The following is a 23,540-nucleotide window of genomic DNA, read 5'->3' as shown; positions in this document are numbered from 1 at the left end:
GGGGGTTTTCGATGCTGTGTGTTAACTGTCGGCGCCCCCAGTAAATCCCACTCCTCCTAACCACTGCTGCCTCTAACGGGCCGGGGCCCTGAGGGGAGCCGAGCCCCGAATGCCCTCGGCAAACGGCGGCCCCGCCTTGAGCGGCCACGTCGGCACCCGGCGGAGCAGCAGGAGAAGGAAAAGGAGGAGGAGGATGAGGAGGAGGAGAGGGAGGATGAGGAGGAGGAGCAGCGGGGCTGAGGGAGGGACGGAGGGAGCGGTCCCGGCCCCGCGCACGCGCCCCGCCGGTGCCGTGCGGGAGGGCGGGCGGCGCGGAGCGGTTCCGGGTCGGGCGGCGGCGCCATGGCGTGTGCCCTCGTCCCCTTCGGCCGCCTGCGGGACCTGGGCGCGGCGCGGGACTTCCTCTGCCCGCAGCGGCGGCAGGGCGGCGCCGCGGGGGGCGGTGAGTGCGGGACGGGGCGCTCGGGGCTGCCCGCCGGAGCGGGCCGCCGGCCGGGGCAGGGGGGGCTGCGCGGGGCTGGTGTGTTGCCGTACGGGGCGACGGCGTTGGCAGCGGATAGCCGGGGTGCTGGTGGAGGGTCTGCGCGCAGGGCTCTGAGAGGGAGCAGCGGCGTGCTGACTTAAAGACACACGAGGTTTGGGAGGGGGTTAGGAGAAGGAGATGTCACGCAACAGCTGTTAAAGTGTTTTAAGAAAACAACGTATGTCCAGCCAGGTAAATTTACCACCGAAACTTGCGTATCGTAGCCTGTTTTATTGATGGTCGCTTTTTGTGCTCAGGGTTGGACTTGCTATGCTTTATTGTTCAAGTGCACTTGACAGAAGGTAATTCTGTAAGAGTTTTATATAATCAGTCCCACTTGTCATACCTTAGGTTATTCAAAACTTCTGATAGAAAACACTTATGTTCCCCTACCTGTGCTTGTTTTGCTGCTGCAGTGCTCCAAAAAATGCGCACAGGTTCCGTATGGCTCCTCTTCTGGTGTCATCCCTATCTAAAGGAAGGGTTCTGGTACCTTTAGCGTCCTGTCCGTGCTTCTTGATAAAAACAGAAGATAAAAGCAACAGATGGTAACGTGTTTGTGTTTCTAAAAGTGTGTGCTGAAAGGCTTTAAAGAATTTCTCTCTTATTTGGTCGCACATGCAAGGCCAATTGGTGTAAAGTAACTCCTGGACACTTGTGGTGGTGTGGATTTGTCAAATGGAAGAGAGGAAGCATGTAGTATATTGGAAAGCCACAAAACATGGTAGTATCAGGGACAACGTACATCCTAAAATGCACTGTTCATCCATTTTAATGAGTAGATAGTATTCAGGAATATTTATGTGGTCGGTCAGACATGACGGCAGAGTACCAGAATTTAGAATTTTTCAAAATTTAGACTTACTTGAGTCTTTTGGATTTGTAGCTGTATTTTTTTTTTTTTAATATTGCAACCACCTCCTTGGCTCAAGAGCATGAATGTGAGTAATAGTTCTCAAAGTGACTTTTACGTAGGAATATGAACTAGCTATGTTGAAGCAGAAATTGTTAGTGCATTCATCTTTGTCCGGGAGAAACGCTGGTACAACTTCCAGAGGTGTCTAAGTTAGAAATGAGTAAGTGGTGGAGGTGTCTTAAGTTAGAAAAAATAGATCTGTCTGCGTGGAATAGGAGATCCTTTTCCCTTTTGCACTTGTTTCTTGAAGTCTGCATTGCTGCTACTCTGCAGCCTAAGGACCTGAATCGTTGGAGCTGCAAGGTTTGGGAACTCCTGTTAGGCTGCGATGGCATATCTGCTACACTCACTGCTACTCTCAAGGTCTTGTGCTCCGAGTTGCAGCGATGGCTGGAAATATTTAATTGTTTTTTGATTGTCTGATCCTTTACTGTTTTTCACCTCTGTGTTAATCCAGTCACTTTTCCTTGTAAGCAACTGGCTTGTTGCATGGCAGTTCAAAATTACTTTGCTTCCTCTTTGTGGTATGCTTTGGCTCTTGGTTTGCATGGAAGAACTTTTTGCTGGAAAGAAATCACAAGCTGAAGGTTTCTAGTTTTTTATTTTCAAAGTTAGTCTGCATTTGTATGGAAACTCCTTGACTAGTTTTTAAACTTTATAGCTAAATGAAAAATGCTGACAACGTTAGGAAAAGTAAAGTACATACTAAACCTTTTTGTTAAACAGTAACTTAATATTTTTTTTTCTTGGAGTCATAACTTTTTAATTATTTAAAGCTCCTGTCAGATTTTGGATTAAAAAAAAAATTTTGCAGAGGTGCTTCCTTTAACGTGTAGGTTTGGGATTTTTTTTTTAGAAGCTGTGTATCTTTTCTTCTTTTTGTTTCTTAGTTGTCAAAAGAAGAACTTTTCATCTGAAGATGAGAAGTTTTTCTGCTCTTCTAGCATTGGCCACTTTTTTCATTTTGAGCTGTAGTTTAACATAGCAGCATATTTCATTTACTTATAACATGCTAGGCTAATCTACATTTAGGCTTAATTTTAAAAGGGTTATCGAAACGCTCCGTACATTAAAAATATGGATGTAGGTAAAATGACATAGAATAAAAATGCAGATTTTTAAGGTAAGTTATTTTCTTCCTTTGTGCAGGTAAAATTTAAACACGTTCAGCTGTAGAAAAAGATGATAGAAAGCATCCTATCAACTACAACTTCACTTAACCTTTATCAGTAGCCCAACAGTTTGTCTAATTTTTGCAAATTATATACTTGTCTGATAAAGTGGAAGAAAAAAATAATGATGTCCTCCTCTGAGCTTCATGTAAAGTCAGTTCTGCAGGTGCCAGTGGAGCAGGTCAGGAAGCACTGGAAGGAAGGGTTTGTGTCCTTCTCCCCAGTTGCAATATGCAGTCATACATTGAAACACCTAATACTACAATGCTTAAACGTCCATAGACTGAGGTAGTGACTGCTCTGCTGTGATAAAAACATTTAGCTACTTTTTATTGGATATGTTAGAATAAAAAGTGTTAGGGCGGATCTTGCCAGTGTTACGGAGCAAACTGGTTAATGGTGCTTAATAACAGGTTCTCATCCCTTTATTCTTCAGGGGGGAAAAGAAATTTGCTGTTTCACATTTTAATGAAGAATGGGACTCTTAAGCATGATGATGATGATTCTTGGGAAAAGTTATTGCTGATAATGAGGCATGAATCCTCTGTGGAGCCTGAGCCTAGTGATATCTAAGTGGCTTTGAAGACTACTGCCTCCAGTGTGCAAATACTAGGGATAGGAAGTGTTTGTATTGCATTTAATTTGACAGCTTGCTGTGGAGAAGATGTTCTTGGATGATGTATTGGCCAGATCAAAGAACAGCTGTAACGGTTAGCTCCGTTATACAGCTGTCTATAATAAAACACTGCATGTGAATAAAAAAAAAACATTAAATCCATGCAATTTGCAAAATATGATCAAGCTTCACAGGCATAACAAAACTGTAGCATTAAGAAATTGATGGATGTGTAACTGCAAAGAGCAGAAAACTAAGCAATAAAGGTATAGCACTTTTTTATAATATTTATAATTTGTTTGAGGAATTTATCTGCAGTTCATTTAAAATGATGCAGCGTGCCTGTTCTAATAGACACTGAGCTTGAACTGTGCATTTTAAATCTCTTGATAGGCTTGACGACAGCAGTTTAGTGCCATAGCCAGGTAGGACTGGTGCTTGCTGGAGTTTGGAGGTGTCAGTGTGAAAGAGAACAAAAAAAAATTAATACTTTCCTGGTTTGCAGATATTTATAGTTCCCAAATGCATTTATCTCCCACTACCTCAATGAAATTCATCAAAAAAAAACCAAAAACCACAAACCACCACTACTCCTTGGGAGTTCCCAAGCAATGATGCCTACGTGTCTGATAATAAGCATGTCACTTCAGGGCGGTTCACAGCCCAGTGTACAATTCCGAGATGCTGCTACTTATTTTGGAGTGGGGCTTGGGCTGTTGGAAGTGTGGGGAATGTTTTGACCCTTATGTGGGTTGTTTATTGTTCTTCTTTTACAGTAGGAATGATAGCTTAATGTTGGTAGAAGAACTCTTCTTCAAAATCCAGCAGTGTTAAATTGACAGTGTCCTGAAAGACGCTCTTCTGCTCAGTTCCTCGAAACTTCATCTTTGGGGTTGTGCTTATGCACTTTGCTTTATCGGGATCAACTAATTTAATTCAGAAATACAGAAAGCCAGGCTTTTTATTTCAGAGTTGGAAACTAGGTTAAAAAGAAAAAAATGCATTACAAAATTAATTTCTAAATTGCTTTTAACAGCAGGGTTCTTAAGTGTATCTGTGTGCCTCTTATTGAATTTGGTATATTCCTCTCGAAGTGCCTTCTGACAATCTTTTCCGTATTGCCTTTTTAGTCAGATTCTCCCTCCCCAGATTTCATCATACACATTTAAGTTTCCTTTCTTGCCATGTCTGTATTCCTGTAAAATATCAAAAATATTATACCTGTATTATGTTTCATGCGTAATTGTTAATACACTCTGAGGTACTGGAAAGACTAAGTGATGTTCTCAACACATGACAGAGTGGCATCAGAGTACTTTGTCCTAACCGTCTTCACACCTGAGGGTTTTTTGCAGCTTTAACATCCCCTTAGCTGGATATTCTTCTTTCTTTCTTACAATAACCTGATCTGTGACTTTCATTTGAAAGAAAGATGAAATACCGTGTTTTGTATATCGTGTGTCTAATTTGTATCCTGTGCTGTGTAGTATCATGAGATTCCTTCCCTTCAATGGTACCTTAAACTTTGGTTTTAGGGTTAAGTTGTAACAGTAAACCATAGAAATTGGCAGCATTATTTAAAAAAAAAAAAGAAAAGAAAAAAACATTATGTATTACATGGATCAATTTTAAACAGTGAAAAAAAAAGAATAAGTTAAAGCAATTGTGACCATCTAGAGGATAAATTGTTCCAAATAATTCTCAATTTCTTTTTCAGATTAGTGAGCTAATTTAGCTTAAATGTCATCTTTTCTTTTTTCACTTGTTATGGACATTTGAAGTGATAAGAAAGAGTAAACATAATACCGATCTCAGAAAGGGTTTGCTAGTAATGCTGGCAAGGCTGTCTAGTATATATGACAGTTCCCACTTGAGGGGAACTTTGAGGAAAAATCTCCTCAGATTACTGAATAGCAAGTAGATTTAAAACTATTTCTAAAATTCCTTGGCCTGTACAGAAGAGAAACTGGTATTTCTTCGCTTATTATGCAATCTGGCGGTATCAGGATAGCTATAAACGTATGTAGAAAAAAATCTGAAACTCTTCACCTAATAATACTACAAGAAATTGTTACATATTAATTTTATAAATTTTTAAGGTACTGATGAGAAGGAAACTGGAAGATCATAATTACTGTATGAAATGAATTGATACGACTTGGTTTTATTTATCACTTTTATATGCAAAAAGTGTGTATACGTTAGATTTTTACCTGATGCAGCTTGATACTTTACAGACAACATATAAAATCCTGTTGAAGACAGATTGTCTTGTGCGTGTATTAAATTTTCTCTCGTATTTAAAAAAAAAAAATCTATTAACTTGCTTGTTCTAAAGCCTTGTATCGATGCAGTTAGGGGTAGTCTGATGTCTAGCTTTGGGGGTCTGGTTTCCACGAGGAGCTCTCCAGCTTGGACAAACAGACTGCTCTGGTACCTTCTCTGCACTTCTCTGTACTCGGATACATTCTGCACTTTGGGGAGAAAGTCTTAAGCAGAGTAAAAACACTTTTCATATTGAATTTGACGTGTTAAATGCTAGTTAAACCTCAGTAGTATAGATCTCTTGCTAAGGTTTCTTTCCTCTTTTCTTGTCTTCTAAACAAAACATGCTCCTCAGTATAGAAATTATTCTTTTGGGTCTTAAGTTTATGATAATATGCTTGAAACAAAGTCTCTTATGCTTTAACGTCAATTTTGCAAATGTGCAGCATAGGGAGCACCTTTAAAGTTTCAGATGTACTGATGATAAAGTTTCAGTGCTGTATGCTTCAAATTGAAGAATGAAGTAGTTTTTGTAGACCCAGTAGATGAACTTCTGTTTTTGCAGTCTCCACAATAAAGCAAAATCTGTCATGTTGCTGCAGCTGCTTTATTAACACAGGAGAGCTATGTACCAGACATCTGTTACTAGCCTGAGATAGAGGTAATGGAAATGTAGGCTTGCACAACAAAGCTTCATCTCCCAACAGTGGGCTGGAAAAATGAACATGTTACAAGTCAAGAGTTGCTTAGGTGTTGATCGTTATTGGTGTCTCATTCCACAGTTGCTAGTCCTGATCTACAGGACTACTAAAGGAAATTGTGGGGGATTGATTCAAAATCTTTGTTGTAGGCAACTTGGATACCAAGTCATCTCTCACTTGACCAATGTTATCAAGCGCTGGTGCACAGGAAAGTTTTGGCAAGCTGACAGCTTCTGTGGGATGTTGTGTGATTCATTGGTGCCAGTGAACTACACAGTGCTTTGGTGGCATAAGGTACAAAAGTGTGTCCCTCTGCTTCTCTGGCCATTGGTTCAGAGTTTAGTTGTCTGTTGTTTAATACCCTGCTTCACTCACTGTTCCAGAGTTTAGTTGTCTGTTGTTTAATACCCTGCTTCACTCACTGTTTCAGTGCATAGGTGAGGTGTCTGATATGGGTAGGGACACAGTTTTTCTCAGAAGAATTAATGTATGGAAGGAATGTATTCAGGTGCTTGGGAAAGGCATTTGATTGAAGCATGTAGGGCCTGTCTGTATAATGCCGAGGACGGATATGATGGAGCAAGCTTTTAATGGCTGTAAGCTGGGGGAGATGCTAGCTTTGCAGGGGAGAACACAGCTGGGAAAGATCTCTGTAGCTTCATCAGTGAGATGATACCTCACCTCTACCTCATTTTTCCATCCTCTTTTGATTGGTCTAGATTCACATGAGGAAGATGGTGACAACATTGAAAGTAACTATTCACAAAGAGGCAGCAAGAACTGTCACAGTGGAAGTTCTATGTTGGGTGTTCATCTCAGCGTTGTAATTGAGGTTTCTTGGAAAGGCTGGTCAGCTCTGTGCTGTAGGGAATGTATTGGATTTATGTGGCAAGGTTTTGGTAGCAGGGGGCTGCAGGCCTCTGTGAGAAGAATCCAGAAGCTGACCCATGTTAGATTAGGGCCAATTTCAGCTGGCTCCAAAGGGACCCACTGCTGCCCAGGGTCAAGCCAATAAGCGATGTTGGTTGGGCCTCTGTGAGAGCAGATTTTAATAAAGAGAAAAAACTGGTGCATAACAGCAGCTGGGAGAGAGGAGTGAGAAGCAGCCCCCAAGGTGAGTGCAGCAGGAGGGCAGGAGGTGCTCCAGGCACACAGCAGCAGTTCCCCTGCGGCCTGTGGAGAGGCCCCTGGTGGAGCAGGCTGTCCCCCTGCAGCCCATGGGTCCCACACGGAGCAGATCTCCACGCTGCAGCCCGTGGAGGAGCCCCCGGTGGAGCAGGTGGATGTGGCCTGGAGGAGGCTGCGGCCCATGGAGAGCCCCCGCAGGAGCAGGCCCCGGGCCGGAGCTGCAGCCCGTGGAGAGGAGCCCACGCAGGAGCAGGGGGTCTGGGGGGAGCTGCCACCCGTGGGGGACCCGTGCTGGAGCAGTTTGCTCCTGGGGGATGGACCCCGTGGTACGGAGCCGTGTGGGAGCAGTGCTTGAAGAGCTGCTGCCTGTGGGCAGCCCCCACTGGATGAGTTCGGGAAGGACGGCATCCCGTGGGAGGGACCCTATGGGGAGCAGGGGCAGAGAGGGACCGAGAAGGAGCAGCGGAGATGAAGTGCTATACGCTGACCACAGCTCCCATTGCCCATTCCCCCATGCTGCTTGGTGGGAGGAGGTAGAGGATGGTGGATTGGGGGGGGGGTGGGGGAGCAGGGGGGAAGGTGTTTTTAGTTTTGTTGTTGTTTCTCACTTCTCTAGCTTGTTAGTTATAGGTGATAGATTTCATTAATCTGTCTACGCTGAGTGTGTTTTGCCTGTGACGATAATAGTTGAGTGATCTCCCTGTCCTTATCTCAGCTCCTGAGCCCTTTGCATCATATTTTCTCCCCCTTTCTCTTTGAGGATGGTAAGAGGTTGTGGTGGAGCTCAGCTGCCCAGATGAGTAAAACCACCATACTACCTTAAACTAAATATTGAAGTTGGTTACTGCTTTCTTCTTGCGGTTTATATTCAACAGTATTTGCTGTAATTATCCTTTATATATTTGTACACTGGAAAATTCTTAAGCTCAAGCACAAGATGAGGCTTTGACCCTTGGAAGCTTTTATAGTTAGGCCTGAGATAGCGGTGCCGTCAGCTTTGTATTGATGATGATGCGGTAAAACTGGCTGACTCACCCCTTCTGTAGATGGTGCAGATGTTTCAGTTTTAACACAGATTATTCATACAGTGGATCTTTTGTCATCCAGTCTTGTGAAACACCTTCTTAACAGCACTGGTGGAAAGCTTAAGAAATAAGGTAAAATATTTTTTGAAGTCTTTTGTCTTCATTAGCCATACAAAAGCTTTAAAAACTTTTGTAAACAGAGTACAGATTTCTATTCTGTCATACTGGATTCTTATTAGCTTTTTTTCTTTTGGTGCTAAAGGAATCAGAGTTTTTAGAGGAATTATAATTGGAGTGTTCTTGATACAAACCTTCTTATCCATACTGCTTGGCCATCCAAAATGGGAAAGCTTGGCTTGCTTAAAACTAAATTTGAACTAATTTGAGACATGATGCGTAAACTTCTTCTTAAGGTCAATGTAGCCATGACAAGTTAATGAAGAACTTGAGTGAAATCCTCAGGCAGGTCTTGATGTCTTATGAAATCTGAAGCAGTAACATCAGCCCTAACATCAACAGTAACATTCAATACTTGTTTCTTTAAGCTGCTGCAGTGATGCCAATCTACTTGCGGGTGCCGGTGATGGTTGAGAATTGTGCTGAACTCACTGACTGTAGGAAGTCTACATTTTTTTAATCCTTAATGCCTGTGCAGTACTTAATGCTTTCTAATTCTCATTAGGTTCTGTGTTTTGATTAAAGAATCTCAAACGTTTTTTACATACGACTAATATGTTAACCCATATAAGGCAACTGAGAAGTAGGCCTGTTTCAACAAATTGCAGTTTTCTCAGGTATTTGAGTTATTTTGTAAGCTTTTGGATTCCCTGAGGTTTCTGAATTACATAATTGAAACCGATTGGTGTCTAGCTGATTTTCTTTTGTCTTGCAGAGAGGTAAATAGACAGTGTCCTTGTGATCTTTTTGCCTTTGGAGGCCACAGCCTCAGCTTTTGTTGTGGCTGCTTTGGGGTGGTTGTGGAATCTGCATCATCCTGGTCTCAGGTGTTTTGTTTATCATAGGTGAATTTCCATGTGTGCAGTCATTCATTGTTAAAATGAACTTATGTTGCTACTGGCTGATCCTGCAATTGACTAAAAAACCCACATCATTAAGGAAAGGAAGATATTTTACTTGCATACAGAAATATTTCTCATAAAATTGTGTACGCATGGTTCTTATGATGTTGCAGGGCTTCTTACATCAGTTGGTATGATGCTCGGAGATGTGTACGTGAAGTCTCGAAGGGTTGGAAAGTGCATATTGTCCCCTTATTTTCTCTCTGTGACTGCCTGCTAATATGTACAAGATAGTACTTTTTCTGTGTCCTGGTTCCAGTTAGGACAGAGTTAAGTAGCTCATAGTAGCTGGTAGGGTGCTATGTTTTGGATTAGGATGAGAAGAGCGCTGATAACATGCTGATGTTTTAATTGTTGCAGAGCAGTGTTTACACCAGGCCAAGGACTTTTCGGCTTCTTGCTCTGTCCTGCCAGCGAGCAGGCTGGGGGTGCAGCAGGAGCTGGGAGGGGACAGACCCAGGACAGCTGACCCAAACTGGCCAAAGGGGTATTCCATACCATCTGACGTCATGCTAAACAATATATAGGGGTGGCTGGCCGGGGTGGGGGGGCCGGCTGCTCGGGAATAGGCTGGGCATCGGTCAGCGGGTGGTGAGCAATTGCATTGTGCATCACTTGTTTTCTTACACATTATTATTGTTAATACTATTACCATTATCACTATTATTATTATTATTGTTATTATTATTTTCCTGTCTTAATAAACTGTCTTTATCTCAACTCACAGGCTTCACTTTCCCGTTTCTCTCCCCCATCCCAGAGAGGGAGGGGGGAGGGTGAGCGAACGGCTGTGTGGTGTTTAGCTGCCAGCCGGGTTAAACCACAACAGTCTTTTTGGCGCCCAACGTGGGGCCCGAAGGGTTGAGATATCGACAAATCTGACCAGAGTGTGTTAAACTAAAATTGGTATAAGTATTGGACCTGCTTAATAGTTGCTAGTCACGATGTTGATTGCCTTAATCTCCAGTCTGCTGTACCTGTATTCCAAATTGAGTTTTATGGTGCGTTACTTTCTGTATGTGCTCCCTGTTGCACTGTTTATCCTTTCCGGGCCCTGGTTTAAGATTGTTATGGTACTGTGCGGTGTAACAATGGCTTATGAAATGATGAAATATCTGGTCACGACTTTAACCTGGTATTTGTACTCAGCACTGACGTCGACTCTATACTTTGGAACCCATATCTCGGAAACTATTAGCAATTACACCTATTGCCTGTTTTCGTTAGGGAGCCAATCTGTGAAGGGGACAGGGGAAGACATGTTTCCCTACCTGTTCACTCTCCCTTTCTCCTTCACCACCACCCTCTTATCCCCCGAGTTAGTTACGGTGGTTCTCCGAGATGTTGAATATCCTTGGGATACTCAGACCAGCCTGCTCTTGTTGTTATGTCTCCTGAATGCGCTTCAGATTTTGTGGAGGGTTAAACAACTACTTAGGAATCTCATCCGGAGATCTGTCTTGAGGCGGGATAGTTGTGAGTGGCAGGGAGTGTGGGAGGATATGGGCAGGTTTCTAGAGCAGTGGTCACCTCCAGTGTTTTGGACATTCACCCCTGAACAACTGCAAAATCCTAAAAAGCTGGCAGAATGCTTGAAAAAAAGGTGTCATGACTCTGGCAGTTCCAAAGTGACACAAATCACTGTAGCGTGCTGGGGTCTGGCTTGTGCCTATCGAGCTGCAATTGATGTTATTAGCAACCTAGCTCCAGCTCCTGCAGCCGCTCCAGCTGCAGCTCCTGCAGCCGCTCCAGTTCCAGCTCCTGCAGCTACTCCAGCTGCAGCTCCTGCAGCCGCTCCAGTTCCAGCTCCTGCAGCTACTCCAGCTCCAGCTCCTGCAGCCGCTCCAGTTCCAGCTCCTGCAGCTACTCCAGCTCCAGCTCCTGCAGCCGCTCCAGCTCCAGCTCCAGCTCCTGCAGCCGCTCCAGTTCCAGCTCCTGCAGCTACTCCAGCTCCAGCTCCTGCAGCCGCTCCAGCTCCTGCAGCCGCTCCAGTTCCAGCTCCTGCAGCTACTCCAGCTCCAGCTCCTGCAGCCGCTCCAGCTCCAGCTCCTGCAGCCGCTCCAGCTCCAGCTCCTGCAGCCGCTCCAGCTCCAGCTCCTGCAGCCGCTCCAGCTCCAGCTCCTGCAGCCGCTCCAGCTCCTGCAGCTGCTCCAGCTCCAGCTCCTGCAGCTACTCCAGCTCCAGCTCCTGCAGCCGCTCCAGCTCCTGCAGCCGCTCCAGCTCCAGCTCCTGCAGCCGTTCCGGCTCCTGCAGCCGCTCCAGCTCCTGCAGCCGCTCCAGCCCCAGCTCCTGCAGCTGCCCCAGCTCCTGCAGCTGCCCCAGCTCGTGCAGCTGCTCCCACTCCTGTGGCTGGGTCAGAGAAACGAGCTGTAGCAGTGCAAGTTGACCCCGCAGAGGGTATCCCAACCCCTGTGGCAGACCCTGTGTCTGGGTCAGAGAAACGAGCTGTAGCAGTGCAAGTTGACCCCGCAGAGTGTATTCCAAGCCCTGTGGCAGACCCTGTGTCTGGGTCAGAGAAACGAGCTGTAGCAGTGCAAGTTGCCCCTGTAGACAAGGTGAAAAAATGGTATAGAGGCTCAGGTCGTTTAAAACGCAGACAGTCTTCTGCTAAGTCTGGGCGAAGTGAAGACGAGGCTGGGCCATCAAAGGTGCAGGAGACTGAAGATGAGGATGAGGATGGCGAAAAATCAACAGTAACTACCCGGACTCCATACCAGCCATCAAAGGTGCAGGAGACTGAAGATGAGGATGAGGATGTCGGAAAATCAACAGTAACTACCCGGACTCTACACCGGCCATCAAAGGTGCAGAAGACTGAAGATGAGGATGAGGATGTCGAAAAATCAACAGTAATTACCCGGACTCTATACCAGCGTGAGCTACGAGATGTGCGAAAAGATTTTGGTCGCTGTATAGGCGAGCAGCTTGTCACCTGGCTGCTCCGGTGCTGGGACACGGGAGCCAATTATGTGGAATTGGAGGGCAAGGAAGCCAGGCGGCTGGGATCCCTTGCTAGGGACGCATGCATTGACAAAGCAATTGGAGATGGAGCACAATCTCGCAGCCTCTGGAGGCGTCTCCTGTCAGCTGTGAAGGAAAGGTATCTCTTCAAGGAAGAACTTGTATGTTTACCAAGCAAATGGACCACCATGGAGAAGGGAATTCAGTACCTGAGGGAATTGGCCGTACGGGAAGTAATTTATAAGGACCTAGATGACGCACAAACATCCGCAGATCCAGATGCAGTCCAGTGTACACCACCCATGTGGCGGAAGTTTGTACGGAGTGCCCCATCATCATATGCCAACTCATTGGCAATACTAGCCTGGAAAACGGAGGAGAATCCCACAGTGAATGAAGTGACTAAAATACTCCGGCAGTACGAAGGAAATCTCTCCTCTTCCCTAAAGGCCTGTGTCTCAGCTGTGGAGAAACTCTCTGAAGAGATCCACCAACTTAAAGAGAGTTTATTTTCCTCCCCACCTGTACAAACCAGTGTCTCAGCTATTAGGGGTAAACGTTCATCTATGCAAGGAAGACAATATGGTGGGCACACACACCGCGCCACCCTGTGGTTTTACCTACGTGACCATGGAGAGGACATGAGAAAATGGGATGGAAAATCTACTGCGACCCTAGAGGCACGGGTACGTGAATTGCAAAGGAAAACAATTGGGAAAAAGGAGTTCTCTGAAAGGTTTGCTGCTCCAACTTCCAGCAGGCAGTCCTTTAAACACAGAAATGAAGATTCTGACCAGGACTAGAGGGGCCCTGCCTCCAGCCAGGGGGAGGAAAGGGACAATCGAGTTTATTGGACTGTGTGGATTCGATGGCCTGGCACGTCAGACGCACAGAAGTATAAGGCTTTGGTAGACACCGGTGCACAATGTACTCTAATGCCATCAAGCTATAAAGGGCCAGAGCCCATCTGTATTTATGGTGTGACGGGGGGATCCCAGCAGTTAACTGTATTGGAGGCTGAAGTGAGTCTAACCGGTAATGAGTGGCAAAAGCACCGTATTGTGACTGGCCCAGATGCTCCGTGCATCCTTGGCATAGACTATCTTAGAAGAGGATATTTCAAGGACCCAAAAGGGTTCCGCTGGGCTTTTGGCATAGCTGCTTTGGAGACAGAGGACATTAAACAGTTGTCTACCTTGCCTGGTCTCTCAGAGGACCCTTCTGTTGTGGGGTTGCTGAGGGTTGAAGAACAGCAAGTGCCGATCGCTACCACAACTGTGCACCGGCGGCAATATCGCACCAACCGAGACTCCCTGAGTCCCATCCATAAGCTAATTCGTCAACTGGAGAGCCAAGGAGTGATCAGCAAGACTCATTCACCTTTTAATAGTCCCATATGGCCAGTGCGAAAGTCTAATGGTGAGTGGAGACTAACAGTGGACTATCGTGGCCTGAACGAAGTCACGCCACCACTGAGTGCTGCAGTGCCGGACATGCTAGAACTCCAGTATGAACTGGAATCAAAGGCAGCCAAGTGGTATGCCACAATTGATATCGCTAATGCATTTTTCTCCATCCCTCTAGCAGCACAGTGCAGGCCACAGTTTGCTTTCACTTGGAGGGGAGTCCAATATACTTGGAATCGGCTGCCCCAGGGGTGGAAACACAGCCCTACCATTTGCCATGGACTGATCCAGTCTGCGCTGGAGCAGGGGGAAGCTCCTGAACACCTGCAGTACATCGATGACATCATTGTGTGGGGTGACACTGCAGAAGAAGTTTTCGAGAAAGGGAAGAAAATAGTCCAAATCCTTCTGAAGGCCGGTTTTGCCATAAAACAGAATAAAGTTAAAGGACCTGCACGAGAGATCCAGTTTTTAGGAATAAAATGGCAAGATGGACGCCGTCAAATCCCAATGGATGTGATCAACAAAATAACAGCTATGTCTCCACCAACTAGCAAAAAAGAAACACAAACTTTCCTAGGTGTCGTGGGGTTTTGGAGAATGCATATTCCAAATTACAGTCTGATTGTAAACCCGCTCTACCAAGTAACCCGTAAGAAGAATGCTTTTGAATGGGGCCCTGAGCAACGACAAGCCTTTGAACAAATTAAGCAGGAAATAGTTCATGCAGTAGCCCTCGGGCCAGTCCGAACAGGACCAGATGTAAAGAATGTGCTCTACACCGCAGCCGGAGAGAATGGTCCCACCTGGAGCCTCTGGCAGAAAGAACCTGGGGAAACTCGAGGTCGACCCCTGGGGTTTTGGAGTCGGGGATACAGAGGATCTGAAGCCCGCTATACTCCAACTGAAAAGGAGATATTGGCAGCATATGAAGGAGTTCGATCTGCTTCGGAAGTGGTCGGTACTGAAGCGCAGCTCCTCCTGGCACCCCGACTGCCGGTACTAGGCTGGATGTTCAAAGGAAGGGTCCCCTCTACGCATCATGCAACTGATGCTACATGGAGCAAGTGGGTTGCACTGATTACTCAGCGGGCTCGAATAGGAAACCCCAGTCGCCCAGGAATCTTGGAGGTGATTATGGACTGGCCAGAAGGCAAATACTTTGGGATATCACCAGAGGAGGAGGTGGTTCGTGCTGAAGAAGCCCCCCTGTACAACAAGCTACCGGAAAATGAGAAGAAATATGCCTTGTTCACTGACGGGTCCTGTCGTATTGTGGGAAAGCATCGGAGATGGAAAGCTGCTGTATGGAGTCCTACACGACGAGTTGCAGAAGCTGCTGAGGGAGAAGGTGAATCGAGTCAGTTTGCAGAAGTAAAAGCCATTCAGCTGGCTTTAGATATTGCTGAACGAGAAAAGTGGCCAGTTCTCTATCTCTATACTGATTCATGGATGGTAGCAAATGCCCTGTGGGGGTGGTTACAGCAATGGAAGCAGAACAACTGGCAGCGCAGGGGCAAGCCCATCTGGGCTGCGGCATTGTGGCAAGATATTGCTGCCCGGGTAGAGAACCTGGTTGTAAAGGTACGCCATGTAGATGCTCATGTGCCCAAGAATCGGGCTACTGAAGAACACCAAAACAACCAGCAGGTGGATCAGGCTGCTAAGATTGAAGTGGCTCAGGTGGACCTGGACTGGCAACATAAAGGTGAATTATTTATAGCCCGATGGGCCCATGACACCTCAGGCCATCAAGGTAGAGATGCAACCTACAGATGGGCTCGTGATCGAGGGGTGGACCTGACCATGGACACTATAGCACAGGTTATTCATGACTGTGAAACATGTGCTGCAATCAAGCAAGCCAAACGGTCAAAACCTCTTTGGTATGGAGGACGATGGCTGAAATATAAATATGGAGAGGCCTGGCAGATTGATTACATCACACTCCCTCAAACCCGCAACGGCAAGCGCCACGTACTTACAATGGTGGAAGCAACCACCGGATGGCTGGAAACATATCCTGTGCCCCATGCCACCGCCCGGAACACTATCCTGGGCCTTGAAAAGCAAGTCTTATGGCGACATGGCACCCCAGAGAGAATTGAGTCAGACAACGGGACTCATTTCCGAAACAACCTTATAGACACTTGGGCCAAAGAACATGGTATTGAGTGGGTGTATCACATCCCCTATCATGCACCAGCCTCTGGAAAAGTTGAACGATACAATGGACTGTTGAAGACTACACTGAAAGCAATGGGTGCTGGGACATTCAAAAATTGGGATACACATTTGGCAAAGGCCACCTGGTTAGTCAATACCAGGGGATCTGCCAACCGAGCTGGACCTGCCCAATCAAACCTGTTACGCACTGTAGAAGGGGATAAAGTTCCTGTAGTGCACGTAAGAAACATGCTGGGTAAAACAGTCTGGGCTACTCCTGCCTCAGGAAAAGGCAAACCCATTCGTGGAATTGCTTTTGCTCAGGGACCTGGATGCACTTGGTGGGTAATGCAAAAGAATGGGGAGGTCCGGTGTGTACCTCAAGGGGATTTGATACTGGGTGAGAATAGCCCATGAGTTGAATTGTAGTATGTTAATTATTATATAATAATGTATGTCATCACTACCATGATTGCTATATATCATAGATGAAAATGGTGATTAATTAGAATGTATTGGACAGAGTGTAACCTGAGCATGACATAAATGGTATGGAATAAGGGGTGGATATCTGTCCTGGTTCCAGTTAGGACAGAGTTAAGTAGCTCATAGTAGCTGGTAGGGTGCTATGTTTTGGATTAGGATGAGAAGAGCGCTGATAACATGCTGATGTTTTAATTGTTGCAGAGCAGTGTTTACACCAGGCCAAGGACTTTTCGGCTTCTTGCTCTGTCCTGCCAGCGAGCAGGCTGGGGGTGCAGCAGGAGCTGGGAGGGGACAGACCCAGGACAGCTGACCCAAACTGGCCAAAGGGGTATTCCATACCATCTGACGTCATGCTAAACAATATATAGGGGTGGCTGGCCGGGGTGGGGGGCCGGCTGCTCGGGGATAGGCTGGGCATCGGTCAGCGGGTGGTGAGCAATTGCATTGTGCATCACTTGTTTTCTTACACATTATTATTGTTAATACTATTACCATTATCACTATTATTATTATTATTGTTATTATTATTTTCCTGTCTTAATAAACTGTCTTTATCTCAACTCACAGGCTTCACTTTCCCGTTTCTCTCCCCCATCCCAGAGAGGGAGGGGGGAGGGTGAGCGAACGGCTGTGTGGTGTTTAGCTGCCAGCCGGGTTAAACCACAACATTCTGTCTTTGGAGTAGTAACCATTAGAAATCAAGCTAAGGCTTAAATTTTACAGCAAGGTAGGTCTCCATACTTACTGTAGAAAGTTTTTTGTCAAGTGGACACACAGGGTTTTTGTCCTTATCTCCCAACTCTGCATTTCAGTTTGCTGTATATAACTAGAAATTCATCTTGGCTCTCTTGAAATGGCTGTGGAGAAACTGAGAAAAAACAAAATTGATTAATTTGTTCAGTAAAGCGCGCAGAGGCCCTGCTGAAGGATCAGCGATGTGGTGCACCAGGCACTGTAAGCTGTTGTGGTCCGGAGTTCTAGATGCAGTCTGTCAGAATTAATTTAACACGGGTGTTGTTATGCCTGTTTCCAATTTGTACTTAGATTAGATTTTTTAGTTTTTACTTTGTCATAGTTTCAAATGTGGAAATAAAAAGAAATAAGACATCCATTTCTACCACTTAATGTGTTTTTTTTCTGTAGTACTTGTTTAGTATCTGCTATTATTGAAGCATTTTGACTGTTTTTCCTTGCCTATGCTGTTTTCATGTGACAAATATTCTTTGTTTAAAGCAGGTAAACCAACGAACTGGGAAGATGGTGGCTGGGGAGCCTGGGATGAAGCAGAATTACCAGAACCTGTAAGTTCATATTCATAAGGATTGATTGCTAAATTACCTTTTCTAAAGGACTATTTCACTTGCTTGTGTTTGCTTTTTTTTTTCTCCTTTGGTAGTTATCAACTTGCTAAAATGGATCTTGAACAGCATTTTAAACACTTCTGCTCTTGTCCATTGCTCCCATAATTATTTCTAAATATAGTTTGAATGATTTAGTTATTGTGGTAATTACTCACTCTTGTATTCTGTAGTTTTTTTTCTCTCTCTGTGATGCTGTTGCCTAGTCTTTGCCTATAGTTATCCAGAGACAGGAAGCCTTGTTTTTGTCTCACTTGGTGTCCCTTTGGTGCGAACAGTCTTGCAGTCCTTTCTGAGGAAGTAAAAACAATGCATCTTTATAGTATTTAAAATCCACCTCAACTTTGGTGAAACATAGACATTAAGGACTAGGCAACAGAACCAGCTTCAGTTTATATTTAGAAATAAAAATCATAAAGTAACCTACTTATATATATTTTTAGTAGGCCTATCCAATTCTGTCCCATTTTCCGTGCAGCTTCTGAGCAGTAACTGTGGAGTGACAAATTCATCCATCTAGTCTCAGGATCTAGGTTACTCTTAGAAAAATCTTGGTTCACAGTTGCATGTAAAAATACCATGCTGAGAACAAACACTGAACTAAATGTTCTTCTGGGATTTGGAAGACAGCTTCCTTATAAACGAGCGGGCTGGTACCTGATGCTTAAGAAAAGGGAACTGCAACAGCCTCAGGAGTACTGCTTGTTTTGAGATAGCAACAAGGTTGGAGTAGGTGATCTTAGAGGTCTTTTCCAACCTAAATGATTCTATGATTCTCGGTACATTCAACCATAATCAGAACAACGTATTACTCTATTTTAGTAGAGAAATGCATCATAAGGAGTAATTCCAGTCTTGAAGTGCATTATCCCTGATCTTAAGTAATTTTGTGAGTTCATGGTCTGTAGGTAAGACTATCAGAATTTCATGCTTTAGTGTGAAGAAAACTGGAATGGTGACAAGTATTGCCTTGATGCCTACCTCTCAGCAGTGTTTGATGCTGCTCAGTTGATGATTTTCTTAAGAGAACTAATATAATCTTTTATAATGGATCTAAACTGAACTCCTAAATCCCGAACCACTGACATAAACATCTTGTAATGATTTTGCAGTACTCCTCTTATGTTGTGATGTCTGGATGGTATTACAGGAGAGACCAAATTATACAGACGGGATGAGGACAGCACAGTTGCTCCTTAAAGGGAAAGAAACCACCCCTCTGCCCAGCTAGTGCTGCTGGGATTAACACAGCTGGTCTCAGATTGTTGGTAAGGCTGAGAGACTTCTAGCTGCCAGCTGACTTGAATACGATGTTTTGTTAGGAAAGCTGTCTGTGCGGAAATCCTCCGCATCTGAATGAATCATCTGAACAAAATTGCTTGATTAAGTCCATGTTAGAGCTAATGAGGTACATTGAGGAATCTGGACCTCACCTTGTTAATAAAACTCTTAACTGTTGTAATTGTCTCAATATGCGGGAAGTACGCCCAAGGAGTGTGACAGCATCTTTTCAGCTATTTACTTGAGCAGGGAAACAGATGCTACAGCTGAGGTGAGAAGTTAAAACGAGCGTGGTTTCTCCCAGGGATGAATCACTCTCAAGCTGATGTCAAGGAATGAAAGGAGCATAAAATCTCTTGAATAGCATGGGTGTTCAACTCCACTATGATTTTCATGAAATTAATGTGTTTCTCAGGCTGCATCTTTATTACATGTACCATAATGCTCGTAATTCCCTCAATGTTTTCTACGTATGATGTAAATAGGTCTAGCAGGTGTAGCTGAGTCGTAACTGTCATCGTTTTTATTCATTTCTTTTTAAAATGGCAAACTTCTGCAATGTAGTTCACACCCTTCTTGGTAAAGACCTATGAGTGCTTCTGGCCAAGCAGGTGAAGTCCTCTCTGCTTGCTTGTTTTCATCCAAAGTTGCTGGTGGTTCTAGGTTAAACTCTTAAGAAGGACGGAACTGTCATCCACATGAAAATGGTGCGTCTGTGTAGAAGCATATTCGTCGAAGTAGAGACCACACACCAAAACTGAGTTCATCAGTCTAGCACAGAGTTGAGAACTATTATTGTAATATAACAATGTTATGTTGCTAACAATATATTACAATATTACTGTTAGAATATTGTAACAATATAATAGTTTTTAAAACTCTCTGATTTGCATTATAGGTAGTGTAAAATGCATCTCTTCTGGGAATTATTCAAGTCACCTGAACAAGTATCTGTTTCATGGAACTTTTATAAAGACATTGATTTTTAAAAAATTCTTCTGCAAGGTGTCTTCTTATGCAACTGATTTCCTATTTAGTAGGGATGGTGATGCTGACGTCTGATCTTAAGAGCTGATTTTAATCATGCTGTTTTTCACTTTTTAAAGTAGGCTTTTACAAGTTACGTGCTTTTTCTGTTTTAACACTTTCGTCAGTAATGTGTTGACCATATTTTAAGTCTTTTAGGTTTCAAGATACTTGTTTATGCATATAGATATTTTTGAGTTCTGAGGTATATTAATTCATTTTAATCTTTAAACAAATCTTTGATTTTTGGTTTCTATTTCCTCAATTTGAAACACATTACATTAAAAAATAACTGCAAGGATTTTCTTTGGTTTCTGCTTATATATTTTTGCACTTAATATGTTTACCTTTGACACAAGGAGTTAAAAGTCATGAGTATCCCAGGAAATCATTATCATTATCTCTTTGTAAAGTCTTGAAAAATGCCAGTGTGCTCTCTGTCAGTGTGTGTGTTAGAAATAGCTGGATAAAAATTATTAGCAATTGGGACTGCAGCCTTGTAACCGCAGGTATCCCTGCTGAGGTCGCATGACTGTACATTTTCTATGGACGGAAAAAGTTTTTTGTGACTTCATAACAGGATTGCCTTTCTGCAAGGAACTTGATCTTGTTCATATTGCATAGGCAAGAACTAGGCCATTCATATTGATGATGGATAGGAGTGGGAAGAAGCCAGTCTCTTTTACTTGTCATGCACAGATCTTTTCCTAGAGCGTTTCATGGAATCATAGAATATCCCAAGCTGTAAGGGACCCACAAGGATCATTTAGTACAACTCCTGGGTCTGCTCAGGACCACCCAAAAACCAGACTGTGTGTCTGAGAGCGTTGTCCAAACGCTTCTTGAACTCCAGCAGGCTCAGTGCCATGGCCACTGCCCTGGGGAGCCTGTTCCAGTGCCAGACCGCTATCAGTGAAGAATCTTTTCCTAACACTCAGCCTGAACCTCTCCTGTCCCAGCTCCATGCTGATCGCTCTGGTCCTTTTCGCTGTCACCAGGAATACAGCTGAGAGGGAAATGTTGTACAATTCACACATAGCAATGGAGTGTAATAAGTGTAATAATGCATAGAGAGTGCGGGGTCATTGGTCAGTGTGTGAAGTAGCTTTTTTTTAACAGAGGATTTTCCTGTTACTTCATTTTAAGGAGTTGTAGGTGAAAACAACCAGCTCTCCATTTAATCCTCTGGTGTTTCTTACAAAGTCTGGGTTGAAGCTAGCTTAAACTGAGATTTGTACTTTACTGCTGTGAACCATTTAGTTTGCTATTAAATATAGTCTAAAGCTTTTGCTGTGTTTGAACTGTAGAAGGGAAAACCCCAAATAAATATTATTTACAATCTTAACTCCCAGTGGGGATTTTTCTGTTTTCTGATTTGCAAACATGCAAATATAATTAGTGCAAGGTTGCCTTTTTGTGTATCATGGCTTTTTATGCAAGTTGGAGGGCCAGCAACTTGAAAGGTGATTGTGCGTTCAGGACTGGTAATGAGAGCAAGTCAGAGTGTCATGAACCTTGCAGGTTTTTCTGTATGTAAAAATAATTGCATGCATTAACTAAAGCTTTACCTGTAGGAAGAAGAGGAATCTGCTTCCAAGAACCAGAAAAATTACTGGCTTCAAGACTGTGTGTTGTCCTTGTCACCAACAAATGACCTGATGGTAATAGCAAATGAGCAGAAAGCAGTTTTCTTAGTGTGTAAGTATACATTCTACTAAGTATATGTGTTAGTACATTTAGTAGTAGTGAGATCTAGTTTTTTTCTCCTGTCTACTTACCCTCCCAAGTCATATTTTGAAGAATTTTGGAACGTTCTGTAGTACCTGTCGTGTATTTTCTAGGTATTGCTTGGTAAGTTACTTATTTTGTCCTTATTTCTCAGCTATAGTGTTATCTGAGAAAAATATTTTATCATTAATAACTAAATCCAAAATATGCTGTATAAATACTCTGTTAATCAGAGATGTTAACGTTAATCATGCCCAATAAGCGGAACAAAACTTTTCTGTTAGTTTTATCCTTTACTAAAATATTTTAACTTATTTTTCTTCTCCCTTGAAAAAAATGAACTGAGTCACGATTGCTTGAAGGAGAGAAAATTGAGGTGGATTGTCTTCAAGATTTCCAGCATTGATAAAAAATTCTTCTCCATCCTGAAGAATACTTGGCTTTTTATTTTACTCTAAAGCAGAGTTCTCAAACTGTTTTTAGAGGTACACTGAATAATATATAAACACTGATCAACCGTCTTCCATTTACACGTGCTTATGCCTGGGGTATTGCTCTTAACACATGCAATTGGTGGTTGATGCTGGGAAATGAACTTGATGCTGGGAAACCTAGTGCTATGGGATGATTCGTCCCCGTTGCTCTTGTGAGATCCCACCTGGAGAACTGCATTCAGCTCTGGAGCCCTCAGCATAAGAAAGACACAGACCTGTTAGAGCTGGTCTGGAGAAGAACCATGAGGACAATAAGAGGTCTTGAGCATTTCTCCTATGAAGACAGGCTGAGAGAGCTGGGGCTGTTCAGGCTAGAGAAGAGGAGAACTTACGGCAGCCTTCTAGTACTTAAAGGGGGCCTACAAGGAAAGATAGGGAGGGACTCTTGGTCAGGGAGTGTAGTGATAGAACAAGGGGGGATGACGTTGACTAAAAGAGGGTAGATTTAGATCAGGTATAAGGAAAAAGCTCTTTACTATGACGGTGGTGAGGCACTAGAACACGTTGCCCAGAAAAGCTGTGGATGCCCCATCCCTGGAAGTGTTTAAAGCCAGGTTGGATGGGGCTTTGAGCAACCTGATTTTGTGGAAGGTGTCCCTCTCTGCCCATGGCAGGGCGGTTGGAACTAGATGACCTTTAAGGTCCCTTCTAACCCAAACCATTCTGTGATTCTTTAATATCCTTTAAGAACAAAACCACAAAAAAAAACCACAACAGATTGTTGAAGCTTGGAGTTGCATAAATAGGCAAATGCTTTTGCAGCATGACAAATTAATGCAAGTTATGTGCAATTATATATTCTAAAAAACACATAGGTTAGTTGCTAATTTTTCACAGAAAATAAAACGGCAGCGGTATTCCTCAGAAAGTTCCTAATGGATCAAGAATAAGTAGATGATTTAGCTCACCTGCTAGAGAACTGCTGTGGCTGAACTTCTCTGTAGTAACCGTACCACACAGTGGTAGGTTGTCCTTGTGTCTCAAGTTTTAGGCATCAGACAAATCCCATGCAGCGTTAGTTGTACATTTGCAACTGGAAGATGATTCAACAGTAAAATGTCAGTTGCAATTCAACCCTGTGAATAAGAAAGTGTAGTGTTTTCTAACCTTGGTTATGATGTGATCATTAAAAGTTGTCAGATTTAGTGTAGGATTCCCATGCCTGTTTTGGGGAGTTAAAATTAAAGTTTTGCTATCTGTTTAAGCTCA

General features: G+C 43.8%; 1 protein-coding gene across 2 annotated transcripts in view; it reads left to right on the top strand.

Annotated features, from left to right (window-relative positions):
* The first annotated feature begins 220 nt into the window (after window positions 1-220).
* Window positions 221-23,540, top strand: part of RAB3GAP2 (RAB3 GTPase activating non-catalytic protein subunit 2) — a 58,076-nt gene continuing 34,756 nt past the window's right edge. Inside the window, exons 1-3 of one of the 2 annotated variants that reach the window (XM_080583703.1) lie at window positions 221-442; window positions 17,681-17,745; window positions 21,684-21,807. In XM_080583703.1, the coding sequence (XP_080439829.1) occupies window positions 343-442; window positions 17,681-17,745; window positions 21,684-21,807 (289 nt within the window). In that variant the 5' untranslated portion in view covers window positions 221-342. Of the gene's footprint in view, window positions 443-17,677; window positions 17,746-21,683; window positions 21,808-23,540 lie in introns of both variants that reach the window. The other variant, XM_080583702.1, reaches the window with a different exon arrangement.

The sequence above is a fragment of the Anser brachyrhynchus genome (genome assembly GCF_964034855.1).
Source record: "Anser brachyrhynchus genome assembly, chromosome: 3".
In the NCBI taxonomy this organism is placed as follows: domain Eukaryota; kingdom Metazoa; phylum Chordata; class Aves; order Anseriformes; family Anatidae; genus Anser; species Anser brachyrhynchus.
This window is presented reverse-complemented; position numbering and strand designations above follow the sequence as displayed.